Raw genomic sequence first — 27098 nt, forward strand, 5'->3', positions numbered from 1 at the left:
AGGCAAACAGAATCCATCTGAGCTGCCGTGTCTGCAACCTCTTGCTGGAAGCAATCCTCAGCAGGGCTCTGACCTCATGTTTCATTCCAAGAGAGGTCAAACCACTGATATTACCTCTCTTAAAAAGCAAAGAAATGTTACAAGCAAGCTCTGTGGGATCCCTGTGTTAAGAGCGCTCAGTGCTTGGTACTTGAGGACCAGGCTTATTAAAGCTGCCTGGGATAATCAGAGGAGTTTCTAATTTCAGTCACTTTATTTTAGAGCTGTTGTAATGCGAGTGCCCTGCAGATCCCCTAGGCGTGCTTTCCAACCCATCTGTGTCTGAGCTTCAGGCTGTTGCTTGGCTTCTTGGTGGCTTTCTCGAGGTCCCTTGCAAGCATCCTTGGTCTCGATGACACCGGTGGCACCTGAAGCTTTGCTGAGCCTGAGCTGGCCCAGTTGTTGCCTGGCCATCGTTGTGTGGCTATCAATGCACTACCATTACTGCATGGTCATCTTTGCCTGGCCAACATTGCATGGCCATCGTACCTCCATCTCTGTACAGAGCTCAGCCTGCAAGAATTGGTCTGGGTCTCATTGCAAGGAATGCTCAACAGGCTTTATAGCATCAGGTTGGCTTTTGGAAAGTGTTTGTTGGGAACTTTCTATCCTATTGTGCTATATTAAAAGGTATTGTACAAGATTTGCAATACAGTCTAGGTTTTATTTAGTAGGGTGGTTGCATTGGACGATCCAAACCCTACAGTTCTGTCATTCACTTCTTTCCTTTATCTCATGCCCTCCTCTTGAATTTTCTATGTATTTTATCAGCTTGTGCATCTTGCCTTGTTTTGTATCGTGAGGGCATAGAAGTGTAACATTTGGTTCTCTAAGATCACACTGAGCTATTGCGAAAGGAATTACAAGGACGCTTTGCAAACCTCGGTAAGTATTTCTCCACGCTCCTGGACCTACCTGAAACCTTTTATTTTTGATTTTAAACCCTTTGCAAAGCAACACACAGTCTGTCATAGGGGATTAGATTGTAAAGCCCATATATTTGGCCCCGTGCCTGAGCAATAGGCAACGCATGGCGCTTCTGGTCAGGCTCTGAACTCAGCGGCCTCGTGGCACGCGTAGAATCCCTCCAGCTCTCGGGGATTACAGTTTTATGGTTTGCACGTGGGATTTGCTGGGAACTCCAAGTTCCTTTTTATAGGGCCGCTATTCCTGGGGGATTTCTACGAGGGGATTTCTGACCTTTGTACAAGAAGCCATTGGGTCGTGGAGCGGCACAGAAATTGAACAGGAAAGCTTAAGTGACTTGGTTGGTCGTTCTGGTTCAAATTCAGGTATTTTCTGGCAGATGTTGTTAATGTTACGACAATGTTGGGTTTTTGCTGGGTGCTAGAACTCTTGTGAACGATGCGTTTTGATGCAGCGTCCTCTTGTGTGTTCTCACATCAGATCTTCGTGTCTTCAGAGCGGGTGCAAAAGCCCCGAGATCCCATATGAGATTATTCTTGCATTCCTTCAGATTACCTTACATTGCTCATAGCCTTTTGCAGAACAGTTTTATGGCAGAGCAGGGGGGTTGGGAATGCAGATTTGGGTATTAAAGTGATGGGGCTGGTGATAATCCTACAGCACTACAGAGGACAACATAGAAAGAAAGCAGGAAGAAGATTATGCAAATGAGAGGTAACTTAAGTAATGGAGTATTTTATTAACTAATAATGCTCAGCACTAATAGTCTTTATGAGACTGTGCAAACATTAATTAAGCTGCTACCACCTGTGAGAGAGGTATGGAGGAAATATGCTGGGTTATGCACAGCAGAGAGGCAATGAAGCTGCACTCTCCTTGTGCAGGATTCCCTAATCTGTCTGTTGCAAGGCACTGGGGAGTGCTGAGGTTTGGGGCTGGGCTGTTTGCAAACATCTGCACAAAAAAAACCCCATGCAATGCATTGCTTTCTGGTTTTTAATCCAAAGTAGGGCTACTGGTGTAGCTGGGTATTGATGAACTGTTTGAAGGTGAGCTTTCGCTATGACCATAAATCATAAGGTTTTGTTCTTAATTATGATAATAATTAAAGAAACTCATTCTTTGTTCCCAAAGTGATAATGAAGACCAGGAAGCTTGCTTGAGAAGTGGAATAAGGAAAGAATTTAAAGATTTTGGAGGAGATCTCATGCTGGAAATGTGTGGGTTTGTCCATATGGCGTTGCCATTAAATCTCTCTGGAAATGGAAGACTTATGGGAAGTAATTGATATTGCAATGAAGTCTTACAGCTGCTGTTTAAATCTTGTGTGTTTATTTGTTCTCCTGGTTTATCAGCAAGTTTGACAGGGCTGTGCTGCTTATAAGACCATGACGGTGCCAGAAGGCTGCAGGAGGGGCTAAGGGAGCTCTGTAAGTGAATTGGTCAAAGTGGAGGGAAGACCTGAGTAGGGTACTGTTCTCGCAGGGTGCAAATACTGCATGATTCTGCAGCAGTACATCTTCCACATCATCCTTCTTCAACACCCCAATGGGCTGCCCCCAAAGGGCTGAAACCTTCATCCTTGTCCTCATAACATTCAATGAGTTTGTGACGTGGCTTTCACCAAAAGGTTTGGATGGCAGGAAACCCAAAATAACTGTGCTAGGAACTGGGACAGTTGTTTTTGCTGGAAGGAACAGCCCCGGTAATAGTAGGAGGCTGGTCTGGGAATGTGGCAGGCGTCACTCCTGCCACGGTATCAGGTTATCGTTTGATAGTATTTGCTTTTGCAGCCAAGTTTCTCTTGTGTGTTTTTGGATGAATAGACACTAGAAGTTGGAGGGTTGAATTTTCAGAAGCAGAGCTCTAGGGTTTTTGCTCACATGTATTTCTCAAGTTCTTTTGGATAGTGTTGAGTTGACATTGAATGTAGATTTTTCTGGCTTTCATATGTAGTGTTGTCCTGGACAGTCCTAACTAAACAAGGCAGGCAGATTGCACGCACAGTTATGCTAGTAGACATGAGAGTGCAGCTTGGTCATAGCAGTGTCCTAATGATGATGGGATGCAGACAGAGCTGCAGCATCTCAGCATCTCACATGCCTCTGTCCCTGCTACCATGCAGAATCCTTTCTCTGTAGGTTCAGAGTGAGATGTCCCTACCTCAAATTGCTCTGTGGAGTCCCTTCTGTTTGAAAAGGCCTCAGAGAGTTGGTCTTGCTAGTTGAGTATGGCTTGGGAATGACCATCCTCTTGTAAACAATTAGCAGAAGAAGAAGTATAAAAACAGTATTTAATGATGGACTGGAGGCCTGATGATTTTATTTATGATTCTTGCAACTTTTTACTTGTTGGCGCTGTTAACTGTGGTATTTCTGTCTCTGCTTCAGTTTCTTTTCCTGGATCAAATGTTCATGGTACAGGGAAGTCGACACCTTGTGCTTGCTGTCCCTGTGACCTTTCCCCAAGTGCAGTAATGAAATAGCAAGGAAAGAAGGGCTTTGAGGGAAGATTCCTCTAACTTAAACAATCTTCTTTTATTGATTTAACCAATGCTAAGAGCAACTGTTTTTCCTCTCCCTATAAAATGGGTCAATAATTCCTGACCCGTTTCCCCTCTGCAGGAAAGCACTGGTAGTGCAGCAAGAGAAAAGAGGAAATCATTTCCGAGGCATCACTTCCCTTTGTAAATCTGTCTTTTTTTCTGAAATAATTTGTAGCATTTTTCTCCTAGATATGGTGGAGTTGAGTACTTAGGGCACTTTGGGACAGAGCAATCACTAGGACTGTCCTGAATAATTTAAGCGCAGGGTGGTGAAGGGTCTGGAGCACAAGTCTTATGAGCAACAGCTGAGGGAACTGGGCTCGTTCAGTCTGGAGAAGAGGAAGCTCAGAGGAGACCTTATCGCTTTCTACAACTGCCTGAAAGGAGATTGTAGGAAGGTGGAAGTCTGCCTCTTCTCCCAGGTAACATCAATAGAACAAGACATAATGGCCTTAAGTTGCACCGGAGGAGGTTCAGGTTGGATATTAGGAAATATTTCTTTTCCAAATAAGTTGTCAAGCATTGGAACAGGCTTGGAAAGTGGTAGAGTCACTCTCCCTGGAGATGTTCAATAAATATATAAATATGGTATTGAGGGACGTGGTTACTGGGCATGGTAGGTTTGGGTTGAGGTTGGGCTTGATGATCTTGGAGATCTTTTCCAACCTTAATGATTTTATGATTCTGTACTGAGCTGCCTCTGGGACAGGCTGAGGGACTCGGAAGGGTCCTGATTCAGACCTGTGGGAGTTCTTTGGAGGATGCCCATTTGGTTTTAGCAGGTTTAGTCTTCACCCTCTGTGTGGTTGAGCAGAGGAAGGTTTTGCTCCATGTACCGTGAAGCACTGGGTTTTGGTTGGTGCAGGGAGCAGAGAAGTAACATCCCACTGAGCAGCAGAAGTTGTGCCTGTGGTTGTGGTTATGTTTGATGTTTCTCTCTTGCTTTTGGGAAAAATTGAGCTGCTGGGCTTCTTGCATGTCTTCCTTTAGTCTCAAGAAGCAGCAAAAGGGGAACCTTTCCTTGCTCGTCAAGACAAGATGGGACTGGGTATGGCTTCTTGGCCACTGTGGGATGACATTGCACTTGAGGACGAGGTTGGTGTGGCTCCTTTTGTGTCTGAGAGCTCAGTCCCATGGCCTCACATGATACTTTGGGATCTACCACCTTGCTGTGACTTCAGCAGGTATTATTAGGAGTGATGTGGTCACACTTGAGCCACAGCAACATCTCTTGGCATTTGAGTACTACTAACTGTAAAATTATGCCCCGAAGAGAGAGGGGAAATGCGACTGTGCAGGTGGTGAAAGGAGACCCAGAGCTTATGGTGCTTTTAACACTTAGTTTGAGGTGACGAGGTCCCATGGGCATTGTGTTGTTAACCAGCTTGGCGCATGAAGTTGTGTAGCCTCACCCTTGGAGGACTTACGTGTAGGTGGAAAGGAATAGTAATAGTTATTGTTTCTCCATCCAAAATATGTATTTGGCTTAATAACAAGCACGAGTACAAGCCCTTTTCCCTGAGAGTACAGAAAACCCCTGTAGCGCTGTCAGTAAAAAGATTACCTGACAGCCTTGGAAGGAAAATGAAAATTTATCAAATATTACCACCCCTGTCTAGAATGACTTGTCAAACTAGAGGCAGGAGAAGTGAGATTTCTTGTTGTTCTTTTCCTCTCCCACGCTGACATCCCTGGGTGATCCCAAGGACGATGCGATCTACTCCTGTCACTCCTGGTTTAGAAAATCAGGTGTTTATTGGAGGCATAACCCAGGCATTGCTGTTGGGTTTTAGATGCAGGATGAGATGCTGTTTCCTTCAATGTGCGCAGCTGGAAAGGGTGGAGTGGGTGCACTGGTCAGCGGGGATTGAAGCATGAACATAAAATGCTCGCAGCTGGAAGGTAAAGGTGGAGTTATTGATGCATTGGTTAAAACAGTGCTTGTTTTCAACCAGAAATGGAAACTTCTTGTCTTCATTTTGACATTTGTGTTCCTTCTTCATTGGCAACCATGGGTGGAATGGATAAGTGATTTGGGACCATCCATCTTCTTGGTTTGAGCTTTCCTTATCGTTGGCTTTGTCATTGACATCAGCAGCCAAAAAGCTACCACCAACAAAGGGTTTTTTTTGTCCCTTTCTTATGTGGACAGAATGGGGTCATTTTTCCTCCTTTATGGTAACAAATTGTTTCTCTAAGGGTGTTGTGTTAAACAAATGCGTATGGATCTCATATGGTGTGATGTTTATTTCACATTTCCTGATGAGAAATGGCTCTCTTGTGCCGCTCAGGCAGCCAATGGAAATTTATTTCTCATTATCCTCTATTGTATTTTTCAACACGACTGTAGATGACTGTAAGCCCCATGTGAACTTCAACCAAACAAAGGTCTGGTTGTGATGCTTCTTTAATTTAAGGAAACTCTCCCCCTCCCAAAGAGGGCCATTTCTTGGGACCAAAAAGAGAAGATTTCACTTCTGGTTCAAGGGTGATAGTTTTGGCTCTTTGGATCCCACTTAGGACCCTAAGGAGTTCGTTCCTCCAGTTCTGACCTGGGGAAGTGGGGAAGGGCTTGGGTAGACTTTGATGCCAACTAGTCCCATGATGAGCGTCCATATCTGCCCCAATGGAACACTGGTGGTTTTTTTCTCCTGTGGTGCAAATGAAGCTGTGGTCTTTGTGGAGGTGGATGAAATGGATGCATGTCAGACTCACCCATCTGTGTCACCCAAATGGGCAATACAAGAAAAAAAAACACATGCACTAATGCTTGTGCATAGCTTAGGCTCCATATCTAATACTTGACTTAAAACATGATCTATGTGTTGTTTCTCCTGTATGCAAATGACAATAGGGGGATTGGTTTTCCCAATGGGGGGAGTTATGTGAAACTTCTTCAAGTCCTCAAAGGGTGGTGAGGTCCCTGGAGCAGTTTGTTGACAGTTGTGAATGCCCCATCCTTGGAGATGCTCCTTTAGATGGGGTTTGGGAAACCTGATCTAGTGGGTGGCAACCAGCCCATGGCACGGGGATTGGAACTAGATAATCTTTAAGATCCCTTCCAACCTAAGCCGTTCTATGATTCCCAAAGGCAAAGATCAGGGATAGCAAAGGCGTCTCAGCGAAGGCAAACACTTTTCCCTTTTTCTTTCCCATCTATTTTAGGCTTTGTAGAGCAATGGATAAAAGGGGGGAAGAAACCCACCCACAATAATCTATAGCAACTGTCACCCAGCAAACTACTCCCATTTCATACAGATAGGTTAGGTGTCAGCACGCGATCGATGGCTCTCGTACCATAATTATAAAAACTAGCGGGTTGTGTTGCTTGAGTGAGTTTAAGAAGAGTAGGGTCTCAATCTTTCCTCTAATAGGGCTTTGACAGTCCGCAGCGCAGAGGCTTCGTCTTAGTCTGACAGTGTTGTCATTAAACACCAGGTAGTGTGGAACAACAGAGAACACGGATTCGGAGCGCGAGGGAACATGCGGCTTTGACAGGAGTGATTTGTCATTGCGGAGCTGCCCAAACTCTTCAGACTGCAATACGGACGGCTGCTTAAAGTGACTTATTGCTCCTGTCTGTGGCTGCAGTTGTGATTTGATAATCGGTAAATGTTTGTCAAAGATGAATTCCCTCCCTGATTCAGTGCTGTGCTGCTGGAAAAGCAAATGAAAAGCGGTGCACGGTGGAAACGTATTGAGGGATTAAAGAGGAAGAGGATGACGAAAACAACAGGTTTCCCAGCTCACTTGTCCTCCTTACTTTGGGGACATGAACCTGAAAGCCTCAGGATGAGGGTGCTGCATTGATATGGGGGCACTGGGTCCATGGCTCGCCTTAGTAGGATTTGCCATCGGCACAGTGCTAGTGGACCAGGATGAGTATATCCATTACAAAGACTTTTTTGATCACGTTTCAGAGCTGCAGGTTGTGTTTCTGGGATTGGTCTCAAAGTATTGCAGAGCATTTGATAATGGTGGTTGCGTTCTGCCTTATTTAACCATCTCTCTTCTCTTCCATTTGCTGTCCTGGAGCTTTCAACAGTAATTCTTTCATGGAATCGCAGAATCATTAAGGTTGGAAAAGGCCACTAAGATCATCAAGTGTAGCCATCAACTCACCACCACCATGCACACGAAAAGCTTTGTTTTCCATACCAGTTTTCTTTGGATCACTGTGGTCTTCCTTAGGGTTTAGCCAGCGTTTTAGGTCACTCTGCTGGTATTTTCCTTGGCAAATACATGTGCACATATTCAGTGGCGGCAACCTGAAGTCCAAATCTTTTGCTTCTTAGTTGGGTGGGATCAGAGCCCATTTGTGGAATCATAGAATTAAGTTGGAAGGGGCCCTTAAATGTCATCTAGTCCAATTCCCCTGCAGTGAACAGGGTGACTTACAGCTTGATCAGGTGCTCAGAGCCCGATACAGACTGACCTTGAATGTCTCCAGGGATGGGGCACCCATCACCTCTCTGGGTAACCTGTTCATCACATATATTATCTGTAAGTTTAAGGAGAATTAAAAGGATCTTAACAAACCTGCCTACAAAGTTTTCCTCATTTCTTATGGACTTTACCCAAGTTTCTCTGTTGATGGTGGAGTTGGGTCAGGGTCTTTTTAAGTGGATAGATAGGAAGGGTATAAAAATGGGGGAAAGAAGGCCAGCCTCTGCTTTCATAAGGCTTTGAGGGTGGGGGAATTCCTGTGGGATTCAAATGTCTCATCATTAAATTAAAAATAAAATACATTGAGTCAATCCTAAAGCGTGTATGCAAATGGATTTTGCAGAGCGACCTCTGTGCACACCCCTCCCGTGCCTCGGCGTTAACACAAGATCCATGAACCCATTTGATTATAGCCGGGGTTTTTCTAGTGTTTGAAGTGCTGAAAACGATCAAGAGCAGGAAAAAGTGGAGTGATTTATTAGACTCATAAAAATTCATACTTTGTTATTCCAGTCATCTTCCATCTGAAGCTTGTTAGAACGAGAACCCCTGGCAGCTCCCGCCGTGAGGCTGGGGGGAGGAGGGCATTTATCAGCCTTCCTCCCGCCTCGCCTGCCATCCTGCTCTCATTTAGAGAAATGGACCCGGCTCCTGGAAACACATTAATAATCATTCACTGAAGGAAGGTAGAAGGGGTGGAAAAAAAAAAAAACAAAACCCTCTTTTGTTATAATAATAAGGGTTGTGTTTGAACAAGGCCCAATGCTCCAGAGAGCCATTGAGGCTCTTTAACGGGGGGTTGTATCAGGGAAAAGTGCATTTATAGTGTACTAAGTGTGACCACCTCTTAGTGGGCAGATAACACAGCCTCTTTAGCAGCGTTAGCAGGCTCATCAGCTCCCTAAGCATTGGAAGGGAGCTGTCCTAGTGATGGGAATGGAGCAGAGCTGGATACCAGTGCATGGACCCCTATGCCGGCTTTGGGATTGCATGTCTCCACAGCTTATGGGAACATAAACAATTGGTGCGATGTCTTCTTGTCCCCAGAAGGACCTCCTGTCTTTACTGATCATAGAATGGGTTGGGTTGGAAGGGAGCTTAAAGATTGCCCAATTCCAGCCCCTCTGCCATGAGCACGGTTGAACACGTTCTGATATTGAAGTTGTATGTATTCTGTAGAGCTGAGTGCAGGAAGTTCTGTTATTTGAGTTATTCCCATTGGCTTCCCAACTCACCAGTCTTCAGTTACTTGTGTGCCTCTGAAATATGCCAACCCTGAGCTCTTAGAGAAGCTAAATCTTGTGTGGGTAATGAAGGCAACTTGCGGCAGACACTTGAGATTATATATGTTGTCAAAACAGAAATATATATGTGCCTTTAAGTTGTACCGGAGGACATTTAGGCTGGATATTAGGGAAAAGTTCTGCTCCAAAAGAGTGGTCAGGCATTGGAACAGGCTGCCCAGGGAGGTGGTGGAGTCCCTGGAATAAACTTGGAGATGTGGCACAAGGGGACATGGTTTACTGGGCATGGTGGGGATGGGTTGAGGCTGGGTTTGATAATCTTTTCCACCCTTCATGATTTGATGATTCTGTGATTAAATTCAACCAGTTATTGCCTGCAAGTAGTGTCTGCTGCAGGAACTCCAGGGTCAAGGGGGAAGACGAGTAAGTGGCAAGTTTTGCTTAGAGAAGGAGAAGTTTGTCTTGCTGCCGAAGCCACTTAGGTGGCCATATTTAATGCGAGACAAATTTTGAATAGCTGCTTGCGTTACAAGAGGAGATAACTCATCTGTGTGTGTCTGCAGAGCATTAGGAATCCATCCCTGTAAGGGATGAGAAGTCTGCAAGCATTTTCCTGCTGGATGGAGGAAGGGAAGCGCTGGCTGTGATGTATAACGTGCTGACGGTCGGTGCATAATGGGATACCAATCATCAGTTAAGATCTCCATGTATTAAATCACTGTTAGCCTTTCCAGGACCGGGAGACATACATCATGAATCTTCAGCACTATGTGCAAGATTTAAATGCCTAATTTAGTATGTTAAAAACTGAATGTCCCCAGCAGTTCTGTTCTGGGGATTTGGTGCTCGAAGTCATGAGGATATTCTGTTGTTTCTAAAGCAAAACGTCTCTTGCTTGTCTGCTCCCAAAACTGCTCCAGGGATGCGATCGATGCGTTTCTGTATTTGTATATGGAGATGTTGACTCTAAGCACCTTTGATCTCGAAGTGGAAGATGGGATGCACAAAGAAACCACATCCCATAAACCTTGATGGTGTGGAACTGCATCAGGGGAGGGTCAGGTTGGATAGTAAGAAAAGGTTCTTCACCTTTCTGGGTGGTTGGAAATGAAACAGACTGCCCAGGGCAGTGGTCATGGACCCAAGCTTCTGGAGTTCAAGAACTGTTTGGTCAACACTCTGAGATAAGGATTTGGGTTTGAGTAGTCTTATATGAAGCCAGGAGTTGGACTCAGTCCTTCTGTGACCCCTCCAAACTCAGATATGAGTCTGTTATTCTTTGATTCCTCTATAGGCAGCATCTCAGCCTTGGATGAAAACAGGGAATGCCTGCATCCAAGTGGGAGCATATGCGGAAAGGGAGAAACATACCCGCGTGTGGCAACGCATTTATTTAAGTTTCAGTTCCCCCCACCCCCCTCTTCTAATTCCTTGTAAAACACAAGGGGCTGTTACAGGGACCTTGCAGAAATACCCACAGTGTTGCAGTCACAGCTCTGGCAGCAGACAAATTTGAAGTGACGTTCCTGTGGGCAGACGCCTGCATCGTGCCGCGTGCGCAGACAGATGAATGGGCACAGGAGGCTGCGGAGGAGCTCGGATGGATTAAACAGATGGGTGGATTGCTCAGAAAGATGGATAGATAGAGCTGGGAGACAGATGAACTAAATCGCTGCGCTCCTGACTTTCTCGATGCGAGTGTTCCTATAGAGTGAGATTTAAGTTCATGAAGAATGGTTGGAGGGGTTAGCAGTGGATGAGAGCAGTGCTTTCGCTGGGAATTGCTTTCTTCCGGCTCTGTCTTTTTTGGTACTGGTCTGTTTAGATCTGCAGACTTAAGCACCACGTTGCTGAGCACGACTCTGAACCAGTCTGGTTCTGTTGTGTGATTGAAAATCCACGGAATCATTTGAGTTGGAAATGGCCTTCAAAGGTCATCCAACTTAAGCCTGGCCGTTGTCTTCCCTGCATTGTGGCCTAATACCACACAGCAGGAATGCACGGTGATGTCTTTTCCCTTAGTTTTTGTGCCAAGGGGATGTTGCAATCCTGTTCTGTCCTATGAAGAAGCATCCCCAGTGTTTCTCCCCCCTTTGTGTGATGTTATGTTGTTTCCTTGTCTTGAACTCATTCTGCGATAACCACAGGAAAAGATGGGAAGAGTGCTGGTGCTCATCCTGCATGGGGAGGTCAAGCTCTGCCCTGTATCCTGGTGATGATGGGATGAAAGATAGTGGCCTTAGGTTGCAACAGGGGAGGTTCAGGTTGAATACTAGGAAACATTCATACTCTCAAAGTGTGCTCCAAAAGAGTATAAAAAGAGTGGGCCCCAGCACAGTAAGGACATGGTACTGTTGGAGCAGGTCAGGATGATCAGAGGGCTGGAGCACCTTCCCTACAAAGACAGACTGAGAGAGCTGAGGCTCTTCAGCTTGGAAGGCTCTGAGGAGACCTTATAGCAGCCTTCCAGTACCTGAAGGGGTCCTACAGGAATGCTGGGGAGGGACTTTCTGCAAGGGCACGTAGTGACAGGATGAAGGGAAATGGTTTTGGCTGGAAGAAGGTAGATTTAGACTCGATATCAAGAAGAAATGCTTTACTGTGAGGGTGGTGAGACGCTGGAACAGGTTGCCAAGTGAGGTTGTGGATGCCCCCTCTCTGGAAGCATTCAAGGCGAGGCTGGATGGGGCTGTGAGCAACCTGGTCTAGAGAAAGGTGTCCTTTCTTATAGCTAGATGATGACAAGATGGTCTTTGAGGTCCCTTCCAACCGAAACCATTCTATGATTCTGTGATTTAGTGGATGTGGTGGGGATGGTTTGACTTTTGGTCTTCATGATCCACTCTGTCGAAATGCATTTTACTCTGTTCCTGTTGTCTCCGGTACAAGAGGACTTTGAGCTTGTATGCAGTGAGAACACAGCATAAATACTTGGAGTTCTCCTTGGGTCTAAGGCAGACAGGGTAGTAACTTACTATAACTTAGAGTAAGTTACCTGTTGTAATCGTATTTCCACGTAGAAATGTTTCTCTTTCCTAAGTGTTATACAAAACATTTTTCCTAAGGCGCTCTTTAAGCAACTTACACTTGATGAGCTTTTGACAGCTTGGTTTTTCTCTTGAATACGAGTGATGCTGTTTATCCAACACCATAATTCCAGGAAACAAATTCCTCTACTTTTATGCTTCAAACCTGCAAGCTTGGGTACAATTGCAGTTCTTGTAACAGTATATGTGGATTTTAATGCTTTCCCTGCTAAAAATGAGTGCTTCCGTAGAGCTGATGTCTAGCAAGTGCCATTGCACCCATGCATTGTTATGCCTGATGGCTTATGTTAACTTCATCCCTGCCTGCGGTCCATTTAATATAAGGAATTAGTGAAGCAGATTTGGTATTAATTCCCCAAATGTTCCCAGCTGAAAGTGGCTGCCGTGCTAGGCAAAGAATTGCACTTGGAGTCTGCTAAAACACTTCAGCTGTAAAGCCCGTGCTCCTGTTGTCCTCTTGCTTGGGGTTGCAGGTAAAGCACTTTTGATCAATTGGATTTATTTCCTATTAAACAGCAGTTCATGATCATAAACCATCGTTTACATTCCGGCATAAATAGCCGTCTCTCTTGAAAGAGCTCAGAACTGAATGAGTGTGAAAATTAAATTCCCCTCTTAAACCGGAGGATGGTCCTTTTGGAAGCCGATTCCAGTAGCAATATAATTAACCTCTTGCTGTGCCATTCTGTGTGAACATATTGAACATGCTCTGTGATAATCATCCCGTAATACCGGTGTCTGTTTTCACACTAAATTCGTAACAGCATTACTGTAATCCCAAATCCTTTTGTTAACTCTAGGGACTTGGCCAAGTTGGTACCCAGAACAAAAGACACTGAGCCGCGTGGCTTAGGGCCAACATTTTCCAGGTGTTCCTAGTGAAATGAGAAACACTTAAAGGATTTTCTATTAGGAAGGACAGGTAGGAGCTGTGATGAAACTTTATTCAGAGTAATCCACAGGTCTATCCTTGTTGCATGATCATTTGATGTGTAATTAGTGGAACTCTTGAAAGGTCCATGCAGAAATTGGGTAGATCTACCAACCTCCTCCGGAGATCTTTATAGGGCTATTGGAAGAAGAGCCATGCTGGCTCTTGGTTACTCTTCAGCTTTTAGCTTCTGAGACCCTTCTTTTTTTCTCACAGATTATTCCATTTAATTTCTCTTTTCCACATTATACTCCAACATAAGGACCCCAAGATATCTCCTGCCTTCTTGCTTTATCCTGTCTTCCCTCTGCTGTTTCATTTTGCCCTCTATTTTCCATTACCGGATATATCCTCCTGTTTTATAGCAGACTGTACAGTAATATGGTATCTCTTTGTCATTCTGTTTTTGTTTTCCCATCAAGAAATCCACCTTAGATTGCATCCCAACCAAACTACCTATTTCATAGATGAGAACATAGAGGCGAACTATAATGTAGGGCTTTTAATCCCAGGATTTTTGTATTTCCTCTTGTACCGATTTTATAGCAGAAATTAAGATCTCAAGTCCATCATTAATGAATAATTCACAGAGAAAGCGTTGTTTTCTCTGCTGCAGGAAAGCAGGTAGCACAAAGTTTTGGGTTGATAAAAAAAGGACAACCATTATTGCCCCGAGCCCCCATTAATCTTAGGAAAAAATTCAGGCATTGCCAAAGGCTTCCCAGAGGGTCACCATCCCTGGAGGTGCTCAAGATACATGGAGATGTAGGACTTAGGGATGTGGTTTAGTGGGCATGGTGGAGATGGGTTGCGGTTGGACTTGATGATCTTGGTGGTCTTTTCCAACGTTGGAAAGCCACAGCTTTCCCTGAAGCTTTGTTCCTGTAAAACACCCTGGGGTTGGGTTACCTTGAGGGTGTGGAATGATAGAATGGTCCATGAGGATTTTCCCAAATGCCCCACCAGTGTGCATAGATCCCTGCAGGGGGGTACAAAAAGGTGGAGCCAGCATTACCCAAAGACAGGGGGGTCCAACTGGAGCCGAGGAGCTCCCTCAGCCCATTACTTAGTACAGGGCAGAGGTGTACCCTTGGGGATCTCCCTTCCAGCATGGACATGGGACTGAGCACAGCTCTGGAGTTGGACCAGGTGGACCCAGTGGTGCCTCTAGTTAAAATTCTTTTAAATACCATTCTGTATGCAGGCTGTTTGCTTGCATTTCATTGGTTTGGGGGACCAGATTGCTATGATGTGCTTCTTGCATGCTGTGAAATGCTTGTGTTGCAGTGGTGAAATTTCTTTTTCTCTTGATAGCCCTTGATAACTTCAGCTGTGTGCTTCCACTCCCTACATACTCTCCTTTGAGATGTAAAGAGAAGGCAGTTTGCTGTGGTTTTGTGTTGTTGCTGGTTATATTCATCATATATTTAGCTCCTTCCTGTTGATTTATCCTGAAGCCGAACATCACCTTTTAGCCATGTCCTCACCGGAGTAAGGATGTGATGTTGAACCATGCCAAAAGCCTTGCACAAGTCCAGGTAAATGACATCAGTTGCCTTCCATTTGTCCAGTGACGTCATCACTCCACCATAGAAGGCCACTCTATTGGTCAGGCACAACCTCCCCCTGCTCAAGCCATCCTGGGTGTCTCGGATCACCCACTCATCCCTCATGTGCCTTAATATGTCTTGTAGGAGGATCCGTTCCGTGATCTTCCCAGTCACAGAGGTAAGGTTGACTGGCACGTAGTTCTCTGGGTCCTTCTTCATCCCTTTCTATTAAATTTGATCTCAAGAGTTGGAAACTGTTTGCTATTGGAATAAACTCTGACACGGTGAGCGTGATGCTGCAGATTCAGCTCCCCCACTACATCCATTAGGGGCTGCCCCCATTTCCCGTCCCATCCTCGCTTCCAGTCTTGTGCTATTCAGAAGGCGTCTTGAGATGATAGATCTGTGGCCCTTTGACAGAAATTGTCATGTTCTTGGAGCTGTTTTTAGGCTTTGAGTGCCGTTTTTGTACAGTCCTTGGTAGCATCAGAACTTGTATCAGGAGTTGCAAAAGATGCCGACAGCACACAGTGTGCGTGCTCATAGTCCTTTGCTTTTTCGTTTTACTTCCTAATGCTTGGCTTTGAGGAAGCAAACCAGTTTTTATCAGAGGTTTTCAACCTCTACATTGCTTTTATTGCAGTTTAGTGGTCAGGATGGAATATAAAGGGCTGCTCTGGGTGGCTCTGCTGGGAATGTAGCATCTCCAATATTTCCTCTGGTGCAATTCACAACACCGGCACCGTATCAAAGGTGCAATCCCTATCAAAGGTGTAATTTGCATTTGCGCATTTGTTGCTCTCATCTCACTTCCAAGTGCTGGAAAATAAATGCTCCTGTCCCTTCCCACTGTTTCTGAGTGGGATTTAACAGCAGAAGCAGCTCCGTGCTTAGCCCCAGTGCCTGGAGCTTCATAGCGCGGGGACCCAGGTGGGCTCTCAGCTGTCACTTCATGGCCCACAGCACCCATTATTATCCCTTTTTTTTTCCCCTTTTCTTTTGCTGCCTGAGCAATCCCCATGCCCACATGGGATGTATTGTCTGTCCCACATCACTTTCTGAAAGAATCCCTTGAATTTAGGAATGAGTACTCCTGGAAATGTATCCGAGCTCATTTAACATTCATTTTCCCAGCAGTAGGATTTACTCTGCCGATTCCAGAACATTTCACCTTTTCTGTAGCGTGTTACCCAAATGGATTCGGTTTCTATTGTTGTAAATGACAGGAGGAAGACTAGCATAAAACTCGCTGAAATGCCCTGATTTGATGGAAAAAACAGACAGATTTGGCTAATACCTTCCTCGCCTCTTCTCGTCCTTTTGGCAGATGTAGATGATTAAAATGTCAAGGAAAGATTTGTTGTAATTAACAGCAGGTCAATGTTCCCTTCCATTTTTCTTGCCATGGGGAGGAATACATCTTTTTTTTACAGAAGTTTTACCTTTTTTTCTTTTTTTTTTTAAGTGGAAACTTGCTTTTAAGCCAACTTCATTTTGCATCGAGGGAGGAATTCAAAAAGCAAAAGAAAAATGGCATATCCTTTTGCTTTTAAATACTTCATTTATGTGGGGGAAGGCACAGAGCAGAAATAAGAGGCAGTTGGGGGGTGGTGTGGGAATAGAAGAAATCAGAGCACAGCCACGTATATACTTTGGGGATGTTGGAAGGTGAGCTGGACTTCATGTTGCTTCCAACTCTCTTGTAGACATCCCAGGAGGTGTTTTGCTCTCCCTGCTTCAGATATTCCCCCCTTCCATGGAAAAATATGAGCTGAAATAAGGCCCTCTGGTCATGAGTTGTATCTGCTGAGAAGGATATGTGGTACTGGACCACATCTGCTCAGAGGAAGGGTGCATGACTCTGGACTGTATCTACTTGGAAAAGGATGCGTGGTCCAGGCCAGAATAAGGATGAGAAGGATGAGAGGTAATGGTCTCAAGTTGCAACAGGAGAGATTCAAGTTGAGTATTAGGAAACGTATCTTCTCTGAAAGTGTGGTCAGGCATTGGGACAGGCTGAGCAGGGAGGTGGTAGAGTTACCATCCCTGGAGGCTGTGGAGACTGAGGGCCATGGTTGAGTAAGCATGGTGGGGTTGATGGTTGGATTTGGTGATCTTAGAGGTCTTTTCCAGCCCTAGTGATTCTATGATTCTTTGAATGGGCGTGATGGGGTGGTCTGACATTGGCTTCAAAGGAGGATGTGTGGTCCTGGGTCACATCTGTTCAGATGAAGGATGAGTGCCACGGAAAGGGTTTTTGCCACCCAGTTGGCCATCCAAAGGGCAGCAAAAGGCACTGGAGTCCCTGGACCAGGTTCTTCCCCATCCCTGAGCAAACAGTGCTGTGGGAGTCACGGCTCCAAGCAAAGCTCCAACTCAGCAGCACAGCATGGGCTGCGAGCCTGGCCTGATAAATGGTGCTCATATCCCATTCAAATATGATGCAAGCAGTTTTTTTGTAGTTTGTCTTCCATTGCAGTAGTAAAGTTTTTAATTAGGAAAGCTAATGAGATCGATTAGTCATTAGAACTGACCTCTGGATCTCTGCGAGGAGTGTGCATGTGTGTGCTGGGCTGATAACGGGGGACGCTGGGGTATTGTTTGTAATAAAAGCGTAAAGTGTTTGATTTGAGTGAAATGTGCCACGGGGAATACATCATGTGGAGAAAAAAAATTACAACCCTGGGAGCCTGTAATGAAGGGAATTAAACCAACATCCTATCTAAATAACATGATTATCTACACAAAACCCCTCAGCTAGCAAGTAATAATAGAAAACTGAGCTCTTCGGAGAGCCTCTTTCAGAAGGTGCTTAATGCTGGAGCGTGCATGCGGGCGCTTTCCGAAGAGCGGCTCTGGCATGAATACAACATCCAATTATTGCTGGGGAATGGAGTTTACCAGGTGCCAGCCCGTCTGCACGCCGGCACTGGGGATACCTGAAAGCTGCAACGATTTGGGACTTGTGTTCCATGCAGGATGTGGATTAAGTGTTGGGTTGATGAGTGACAATGCACAGTGGTTAAAAATGATAATAATAAAGTTGTTAATGCAATCGACAGATTCCCACCTCGATAATTTTGTGCGGTTGGAGGAGTGGAGGTGAGGGGTCTGCTGGTGCTGTTTGGGGAGGATGTGGGGTTGGTGGTGAGAATTAGGTTCGGGGATGTGGTTTTGCAGGGTGACAATGAGAACAAGTTGGATTTCATCGCAGTTGTGCAGATTTGCAAATCCCGTTGTTCGTATATTGCAAGCCTAAATGCAGTTTCTCTGAAGCAAAACTGGTTTTGCTGTTGTTTGGAAGTGATTCTAATTGCACTTAGTGCTCAAGCCTTGCAAAGAGCCTTAAAGATCCGTGTAAGCTGCCCTAAAAAAGTTAGCGGGATACTATTAAGAATGAGAGGTAATGGCCTCAAATTGCACTAGGGGAAGTTCAGGCTGGATATTAGGAACAATTTCTTCTCTGAAAGAGTGGTCAAACATTGGAACAAGAGGAGATGGAGTCACTGTCCCTGCAGCTGGTCAAGAAACATGTAAATATGGCACTGAGGGACATGGTTTAGTGGGCATAGTGCTGTTGGGTTGATGGATGGACAAGACGATCTTAGAAGTCTTTTCCAGCTGTCATGATTCTGTGATAAGGCATGGTGAAGGTGGGTTGACTTGATGACCTTAGTGGTCTTTTCCAACCAAGTGATTCTATGAAAATTCCAAAGGCAGGGAAACATTGGAAAGCCAAATTGTTTTTTGTTCTCTTTCCTCCTCTCTCTTCCTTCGTTCACCCTTAAGGCTGCGAGTCTTTGTAGTTCCTCTGGTTGTTTCACCTTTTCGTAAAATCATTAAAGTTCAGAAAGACCTCTAAGATCATCCAATCCAACTGTCAACCCTTTCACTTGCTTGAGAGCATCTCTTAAATCTCATTTATTTAGAGGCTGAGTTAGTAAAGGAAGCCTAAATACTTGGGAATTGAAGAGATGTTAGGATCCCCCCTAAAATAAAAGAAATAAAATGGCATTCCCCTTTCTTAACCCTGGGGAGTATTTAATGAATACATCTTGTTTAAGTTTTATTCCATTTCACCTGGAGCTTAGGTCACTGGTGCTAACTTCCTGGCTTTTCAGGTTGTTAAACATTTCCTGGCTGATTTCATGCGCTTGCACTCAGAGCTTTTATTGATGCTTGCTACCAACAGCAGCGCGCTTTTCTCTCAAGCATCATCAAAGTCCCAATTCTTATCATGAGATAACCTGCCTGCAGGCATTATTCTGATATATTAATTACACAGGGGTCCTAAGTAGGAATTAAAGAGCAAAGTGTTAGGGATGTGAAAGAAAAATCCCTTCAGAGATACGAACAGCGGTGCCTTCCCAGTTTTATCACTTCTGCATAAAAGTGCTTGTTTGTGCGCTGTCGTGAGCACGCCTGACACTTTATAGGCAAAACTGAAGGCTGTGAATCCCTCTGCATGCCCTGTGCTCAATGAGCATTTATCTTTACAGCGGAGCATAGAGAAGCATCGTGATCTTCATCTTTATCATGAAAAATTCTGGTGATTTATCTACCGAGCTCGCTTCTCTCCATCCCCTTATCAGAAGTTGTAAGGCTCAGGCTGAGTTTGGGAAGGGGAATTTCCTGCTTTATCCCTCTTGAAGCCAGCACTGAGACATTAGCTTGCTGGTGAATAGGCAAGAAAATAAAGTAAATGCGTTTTCCTGCTTTGCTTGTTTAGATGTACAAGCAGCATCGCGGTTTTCTGGGAGACACTTCATACAGAGATGGACGTGGGACTGAGTACCACATTTTCAGGGAAAATAATGCTTCTGGTTTTCCCCTCTCAACCTTGCAATAATTTTAATTAGAGCATCTCCCAAGAAAAACAGCCAGCCCTTTAAATCAGTTATAAAACCAGAAGACTTAGTCTCAGCATGTAGTGTCAGCTTTAATTATCTGGGCAGTTATAGCTGTATGTTATAAAAGTCAGGCAATTAGATGCATTCCTTAAAGCTGCCAAAAAAAAAATTGCTCGCTATCACGTGGAGGAAAACCAGAGTCGAACACATAGCTGTTAATTGCATGAAACATTCAGCAGGGAAAAAAAAATATGGCGTGTAGATCATCCTTCAAAATATTCCGAAAATGGGAATGATTGAAAGCAGAAATCTGTTGCAAATTGAGATTAGATATTAGGAAAAAAATCATATTGGAAAGAGTGGCCAAGCGTTGGAACAGGCTGCCCAGGGAAGCTGGTGGAGTCATCATTCAAGAATGCGGAGATGAGACTCCGGGGAATGTGTTTTGGTGGACATGGTGGGATGGGTTGGGGTTGAGCTTGATGATCTTCGAGGTCTTTTCCAACCTTAATGATTCTGTGAGTGATCACGGTGGGGATGGGTTGGTGGTTGGGCTTGATAATCTTAGAGATCTTTTCCAACCATAATCATTCGATGACTCCGTGATCCCTTTTGTCCCACCTACAACATCCCTGGATGCACACCTGAATTTCAGCCCATTTTTTCCCTTTGCTTTCCTGCAGGTGCCAACTTGCACTTCTTAAGGAGCCCCCCAGCAAGCAAAGTGATAAAGACACGCTACAGGATAGTGAAGAAGAACGTGGTCACTCCCTCCTCACCATTTAGCAGCTCTGGCCCCAACTGGAAGATGAGGCGTCTACTGGCATCCAGGTAATTCTTCCATCTGTTGAATGCAGGACCAAGAGCTGTGAATGCTTTTATTTCTGTTCCGTGTTCCGTGGCATTGCAATTGCATTAGTCACAAAAATCACTTAATTTCTCTATTTGTTTAGCTACTTGGACTCATTGTTTATTGTCTTAAAGTGTAAAATCATGTTAGTAATCCCATTAGACTGGTGGCAAACAGCTTACCACAGTCTGCTCCTTCATATTCGTTCCCTATGTGAGTTATTTGTTTCCATGAAGCAGTTAAATAAGGATGATGGATAAATACACGCATTAGAACAAAGTAAACTTGCTGCTGCTTTTGGAAATGAACATTTCCTGCTAATTAGACATGGTCAAGCCTGCTAATGAAACCAAGCCTGCTTTATAACGTTACTGTGGAATCATAGAGCCTCCTGAGTTGGGAGTGACCCATAAAGATCATTAAGTCCAACTCTTGCCTACACACAGGAGCACCTGAAAATCAGACTATTGTGCACATCTGTGCTTTGGATGAGCTCACTGTAAGTGTGGTAGATGTCTGTATTTCAGCTATAAACAAGCTGCACTGTTATCTAATAAAACATTTTACCAGGAATGTTTTGGAGGCCAAGACAAATTGTGTCTAAGCATAATAGTTGGACTTGATGACGCTAGAGTTCGGCTCCAACCTAAATGATGAAATGATTCTATAAGATCGCTGTGCTATTAGAGAAAGTCAGACCATCAAATCTGTAATTGTTACGTTACCTCTTTGGCCCAAGTAGAAGCATTTTAAAAAAATAATTATCATTTATCGTTTATGTTTTAATGTATGGCTTTTGTTCTGTGAATTTTGTTACAGTCAAATCCAAAGCAGTATTACTTCTCAGATGTTCATAATTTGCTGTCAGTAATTACTGTGCCTGATTGTTTTGTGTGCAAACGAAGATTTGTTTCTCGCCAGTTGTAATCTCCTGTTTTCTCTGGTGGCTGTGGGTCTGGCCACTCCAAAAAAGAAATACTGTTTTTTTCCTTAACTTAGCAGAAGGAATGGTTGAGTGTCAGCCAACCCAATTGACCCTAATGAATGCATTTATATCCATTTTGGCTTCAATTTTACCCTTCCTCATTTCTGTTTCAGTTTTCCTGGGAAGTGGTTGCCTTTTTGTCCTGAACTAGCCATTTTGGAGCAAATTTTGTTTCTTTATTAAAATCTGGGAAGGGCAACCTGTCTCAGTGGAAATAGCTGCTGCTTATGCTTGTGATGCAGAAAATCCCATTACCATTACTGTTCTCTCTGTCTTTGCATTCTCTTTGAGTGCTGCCCATTTATCCAAGAGGCTGGAAGAAGATTGATTTTTGTTTCCAGTTTTTGTGAATGTGAAATGTTACAAGATACGGTAGAATTCCCGTCTGCAACACCAGGGGGCCCGGGTTCGAATCCCCCCTGTGGAGCAGGGGGTAGAAGTGCCGCTCTGCTACACAGAGGGCTCGAATCCCGGGAGTTGGACTCGATGATCTCTAAGGTCCCTTCCAACTCGCACAATACTATGATACTATGATACTATGATACGAGATTTGGGCAAAACTACTGCTTTAGGTCTCTCTGCTAATGTGGGGTCTTGAAAGAAAAAAGGTGAGCCAAGTTGAGCTCGATGTGCTCTATAGTTGTTCCCATTTTATTCTCAGGAGGGGAATCTGTATCTAGTGGATGATGCTTGTTAGTGGATTAGATTCTGCAATTGCTTTCAAACAAGGCAATTCTCAACTCAGCAGTCTTCGTGTTGGGCATCATTGTGTCATACTGTGATGTTAACCCTCTGATGTCATAGAATTTCTTGGTGTTTCCCTTGGGTCCTATCGCTGTCCCCAGATAGTAGAGATCAGCAACCTGAGTTGCTCTTGTGAGGGGGGCTGTAGGCTACCATGAGTTGACTGTAGACTGCCATTAGTTAGCTGTAGGCCACCATGAGGCCTCCCATCAGCCTCCTCTTGTCTGGGCCAAACAAACCAGGGGACCTCAGCTGCTCCTCCACCATCTTCCCTTCTAGACACTTCTTAGCCCTCATTTGCTTGCTCTCTTCTTATAGGGGCATTTAGGCATCAGTCATAAATGAGGGAGAGCAAGGGATAGCGAGCACATGCCAGAGAGGAAAGTTATTTGTTATCATATCAGATCTCAGCTTCTGCCCTGTGATGAATCCTGATGTCTAACCTGAACTTATCTCAGTGCAGCTTAATTGTATTATCTCTTGTCCCAAATCAGGGATGGAAGAGACACAATTGCTGCACTGAGCGTTTGGCTGAGGTTCTTCCTCCTATGTGATCTGAGAGGTTCACGGTTGGAGGAAGCAGAAGGGGCTCAGGTTAGGGCAGAATTCCTGGGCTGAGAGCTCTGTCTGTTTTGCAGAGGAGGAATCCTTTCATCCAGCTGCAATTGGCTGAGAGCTCCCACTTGTAGAATAATTTTATCCATATATCTTTGACTTCATTAAATAATGAAGTTTAGTTCTTATGGCTGTTTCAGGCAAATCTTGATAAAACACCATCAGCAAATTAAAAACAATTATATTTTAAAGAAGCAATAAATCTCGTACTTTGTCTCCCTCTTACCTTGGTTGTGTGTGATCAATCATCGGCAGTGTCTGCAGGAAGCACATGGCAAATGCTTCTTCAGTAGTTTAACATTTTTCTTTCCCCTTATGGTCCTATGCTCATAACATCTTTTTGGATGCTGAATGATTCAGGGGACTGTGATATGCCTTTTTAGTTGCTTTACTGTGAAAACACAACTTTTCTGGACTATTTTGCAGCATGGATTTGGTCACTTCTTCATTTCTACGTTTTGATTTGTGTGTCATATTAAACAGTTGACATTTTAATACCCTTTTTTTCTTTAAGCCAGAAGTGTGAAGTTAGAAGGCTACTGGTGCTGGGGTTGAATGATGCTCCCAGACTTGTGTGTAGTTGTGGCTAGGAGGAAGTTTCTACTGTAAAATCCACATTTTTGGGGAACCAAAAGTGATGGGCAAGGGCTTTACATGGCAAGTGATATTGCCAGATTTAATGTGGTGCCTTTACAGACTTTGAGCAGCAGCTGTGTTTCTGTCCATCCTATATTCTTGTCCCTAAATGTGTTCATAGTACTCCTTCGCTCTATTTGGGTACGCATTGTGCAGTGACCAATGGGAAGCCTTGCAGGGTTGTTTGAAGCATTGCTGTTGTTGTCAGCAAACACTCCCAGATTTCAAGTGAAAACAAAGATGAATGTGTTGATGGGAGACAGGTTATGGGGAAAGTCACTGCAGGTCCAGAGGTACCCACTGCTAACCCCAAGGTGATGAGTTGTGTTCTCCCCTTATTGCTGGTTTGCATTAAACTTCGCCCTGCCGCTGACTTTTCTGGAGGCGAAAGATGTGAGTATATCTTAAATTAATTTTACTACACTTTTTGTAATATTTTTGTTTTAAATAGATTTATAAGCAACTTGGGGGCTATTTCTCCAAATTTATGAAGATAATTTTCACTCTCTTGATAAGGTTAAATTTACACCTGCTATTTCCATATTAATTCACATTGCTAAGTGGATCTAATTTTCTTCCGTTCTTCTATCTAGTGAGTGTGGCCTTTCCTAATGCAATTTCCCCCTCACTAAATCACTGTGATCGGGAGTCATGATCGAGTTAAATTAACTTAAATTAATTTACTTAATAAGAGCTCCAGATCATTGTGAATGAGGTTAAGATTTATTGATCCTCCTTTTCACTCCACCCCCTTATCTCTCTGTGCTTTGCAGGAGCGGAGCTCAGAAGGGCTGTGATTTGCTTGCCTTAAATTTCATTTTCTCCTATTGACATTGCGGTTGGTCATCACTTAGAAATCTCATGGGGACGCCTTTTCCACAGTCAGGGTAGGGCTGAGCCACTTCACATGGGGGGGTTGTGAAGAATGAAGCAATACATTCAGTAACGACAGCATTTGCAGGTATTCAGAATGGCTTTCAGCCCTTCTACATCAGCATTTTGGAGACTGCTGCTCCCACTCTCTTCCCTTGGTTCTGGTATTGGGAGCCAATATGGCCAAGTGATTTGTTTGGTCAATCAGAGATGATGTTCAGACTTGATAGACGATGCTTGGAGACAAGAGAAGCCTTGTGAAGTTGAGGGTACTTTAGGATTGCAGAAACTACTGGAGGAAAAGGTCAGAGAATCACAGAATATCTCAAGCTGGAGTGGACCCATGAGGTTCATTGAGTCCAGCTCCTGGAAGAGGTAGGGCATATTTTGCTGGACTTCGACATCTCAGCATGTCTTGGTTGGAGCTGGCAGATTAAGGTTATGGCAGGAGGGTGCTCCTGGCTGATAGAAATAATTCCCCGTGCAAAACCTTTCACTGAAAACAATCCACTGAAGGGATGAACCAAACCAAAATACCACTGAGCATCCAGCTCAAGGTAGCAGTGGTGAATGTCCGTGCTCCCTTCTGGGAGGAAACCTGGAGCTGTCCCCAAAAGCAACAGAAGACCTCAAATCACTCATTTGTGGAGCAACAACCCCAATTTAAGACAATTTTTGGGGAGCAGAGAAGTCTGTGCCTAGTGGCTGATGTTGTGTTTATAGCTCCCAGTGATGGGCAAGTTCAGCACTGACCCACTTTGAACAGTTTTCTTGTAAAATAATGATGCATGTGCTTAAAAGAAAAGCAACCTGTCTGCAAATATAATTTGGCACCAGTGGAGAACCTCAGATATTTCCTTCAGAAAAGTTTGCTTCTTCTCTTGAGGGATAAACTTTCCCCTCCAGCATTATAAATAAGTAAAGAACAAAATATAAAACATTTGTCAGAGAAAGTGCCTGCTCAGTAGGAAACACTTGTCAGCAGAGGATAAGCTTGTGTATTTTAGTTTTGTTTTCTTCTTTTCTTTCTGTTCCTTGGCCTGGAGCAAGTGTGAATGCACAGAGCTTGGGACAGGACCCTTGTGGGATTGAGCCAACCCTTGCCATGTGTTCCCATGCATACTTCTTAGGGTGAACTTGGTGATTAGGGCAGTGAAATGGGCTGATGCTTGATTACGGCACTGGGTGAAAATGCTGCTTCCCTGCTGGGAAGGAAAGATTGCTCTATGCTGGTTTGCTCTTGCTTTTCGATCTACTGGATGCTACTGTCCTGCCATCATGGTGTGGGTAGTATGTTTGTGGGTGGCCATGGGGCCATCTCTGACAATTAATGTCCTTTCAAGAGTTTCAGATGTCCTTTGGGATGCTTGTGTTCCACGTTCTACACATAGCCCAACACTGCCCCAGCAGCGTCCCCACAACTGATTTCCTCTTCCATGCAGCATCATTGACTTTTCCTCCAGTCTCACATTAGTGTGCTGAGCTCTTTCCATGGTTGCTGTCCTCTTGTGTACAGTGCCTTGCTGAAAGACAGTGTGCCTTTCATATCATGTTGAAGAGTGGCCTCTAAACCATGGCTTTCCTGCTCCAGTGACCGTAGAAAATCGGTGCTGAACTTGTCACCCTGCCCCAAAGTGGAAGATGTCTATTGTCCTCCATCCTGGCAGAGGAACCAAAACAATAAGACAGTGACAGTATCTCAAGGAGGCAAGGTGATCAGAGGCGTAGGTGCTGGTCTTGGTGTGACCTTGGCGCTGGTATTTACATTAACTTTTTGCATCTTCACTCCTTAAACCCACATTTAAGGAAGCTGTGGGCAGGCTGAAGTATTGTCTTGCAAGACAAAACTACACATACCCTATCAATGTGTGCCAGCGTGTTTTTTCCAAGACTCATTGCTGTTCCTAATTCTTGCATGGTTGTCTCACCACGAATACTAGCTTGTGTTAAAACTGTGTCTATTTTTAATACTGGCTCGTGGCATAAGTGTTAAAACTGTGTCTATTTTTGGGGAGCATATTCTCGTGACTCCAGATACCCCAATTTGTGTTGCAAATCAGGGCAATGCAGAGTAGTTCAATTGCTTTGAAGCTGCACCATGTGGCTCCCCAGGATGTCCGTCTGCTTTGGAAAAGGAGATGGCAACATCCAGATTTTGAGGCACTTTTGAGAATTGGTTGAGATACGTTGGTGCTTATTGTTGGAAGTCATTTGTCCTAAAGCTCAGCAGCTGATTAGTTTGGCTTGAGGTCCCTTCAAACTCCTGTGATTCTGTGAAATTACAGTGTGGCCCCTGCAGCCCCTTGATATTTGTTGGGAATTATTTCCAGCAGTTGAGGAAGATCATAGAATCATTGACCTTGAGTTGGAAGGGATCTTAAAGACTGTAGAGCCATAGAATGGGTTGGGTTGGTAGGGACACCAGTCCCAGTCCTGCCCTTTTCCCCAGGAGTTGCCTGGAGGCCACAGGGAGCTTGGGGCAATCCACTGGACTCCTCCTGTTGTCTCAGTGCAGATGCATTCCCATGCAAGAACAACCTTTGACAGTGACCACCACACAGCATTTAGTTTGAAGGATTTTAAGATATAAGGCTTTTTCGAGCAGGTATATTTATAATCATGCTAATTGTAGGCAGAGACATCTCAATATTGCAGGATGGAGACCAAAAGGTGCGTTGTTTTTAGCAAGAAAAGCTATAGGCAGGCTGATGATGCAGTTTAATTGCTCACTGTCTGCAGGATCCTGTTCTCTCCATTTGCAACCCCACTGTCTCAGAAATAGCCAGAGGCAAATAAATTATACCTGATTATTTCTC

At 44.3% G+C, this 27098-nt stretch overlaps 1 protein-coding gene across 1 annotated transcript in view; it reads left to right on the forward strand.

Moving 5' to 3' along the window:
* Positions 1 to 27098, forward strand: part of ZC3H3 (zinc finger CCCH-type containing 3) — a 145324-nt gene that overhangs the window by 40360 nt on the left and 77866 nt on the right. The window contains exon 4 of the mRNA XM_072330057.1: positions 20263 to 20410. Coding sequence (XP_072186158.1) covers positions 20263 to 20410 — 148 coding nt within the window. The remainder of the gene's footprint in view (positions 1 to 20262; positions 20411 to 27098) is intronic.

Source organism: Excalfactoria chinensis, chromosome 2, assembly GCF_039878825.1.
Source record: "Excalfactoria chinensis isolate bCotChi1 chromosome 2, bCotChi1.hap2, whole genome shotgun sequence".
Lineage (NCBI taxonomy): Eukaryota > Metazoa > Chordata > Aves > Galliformes > Phasianidae > Excalfactoria > Excalfactoria chinensis.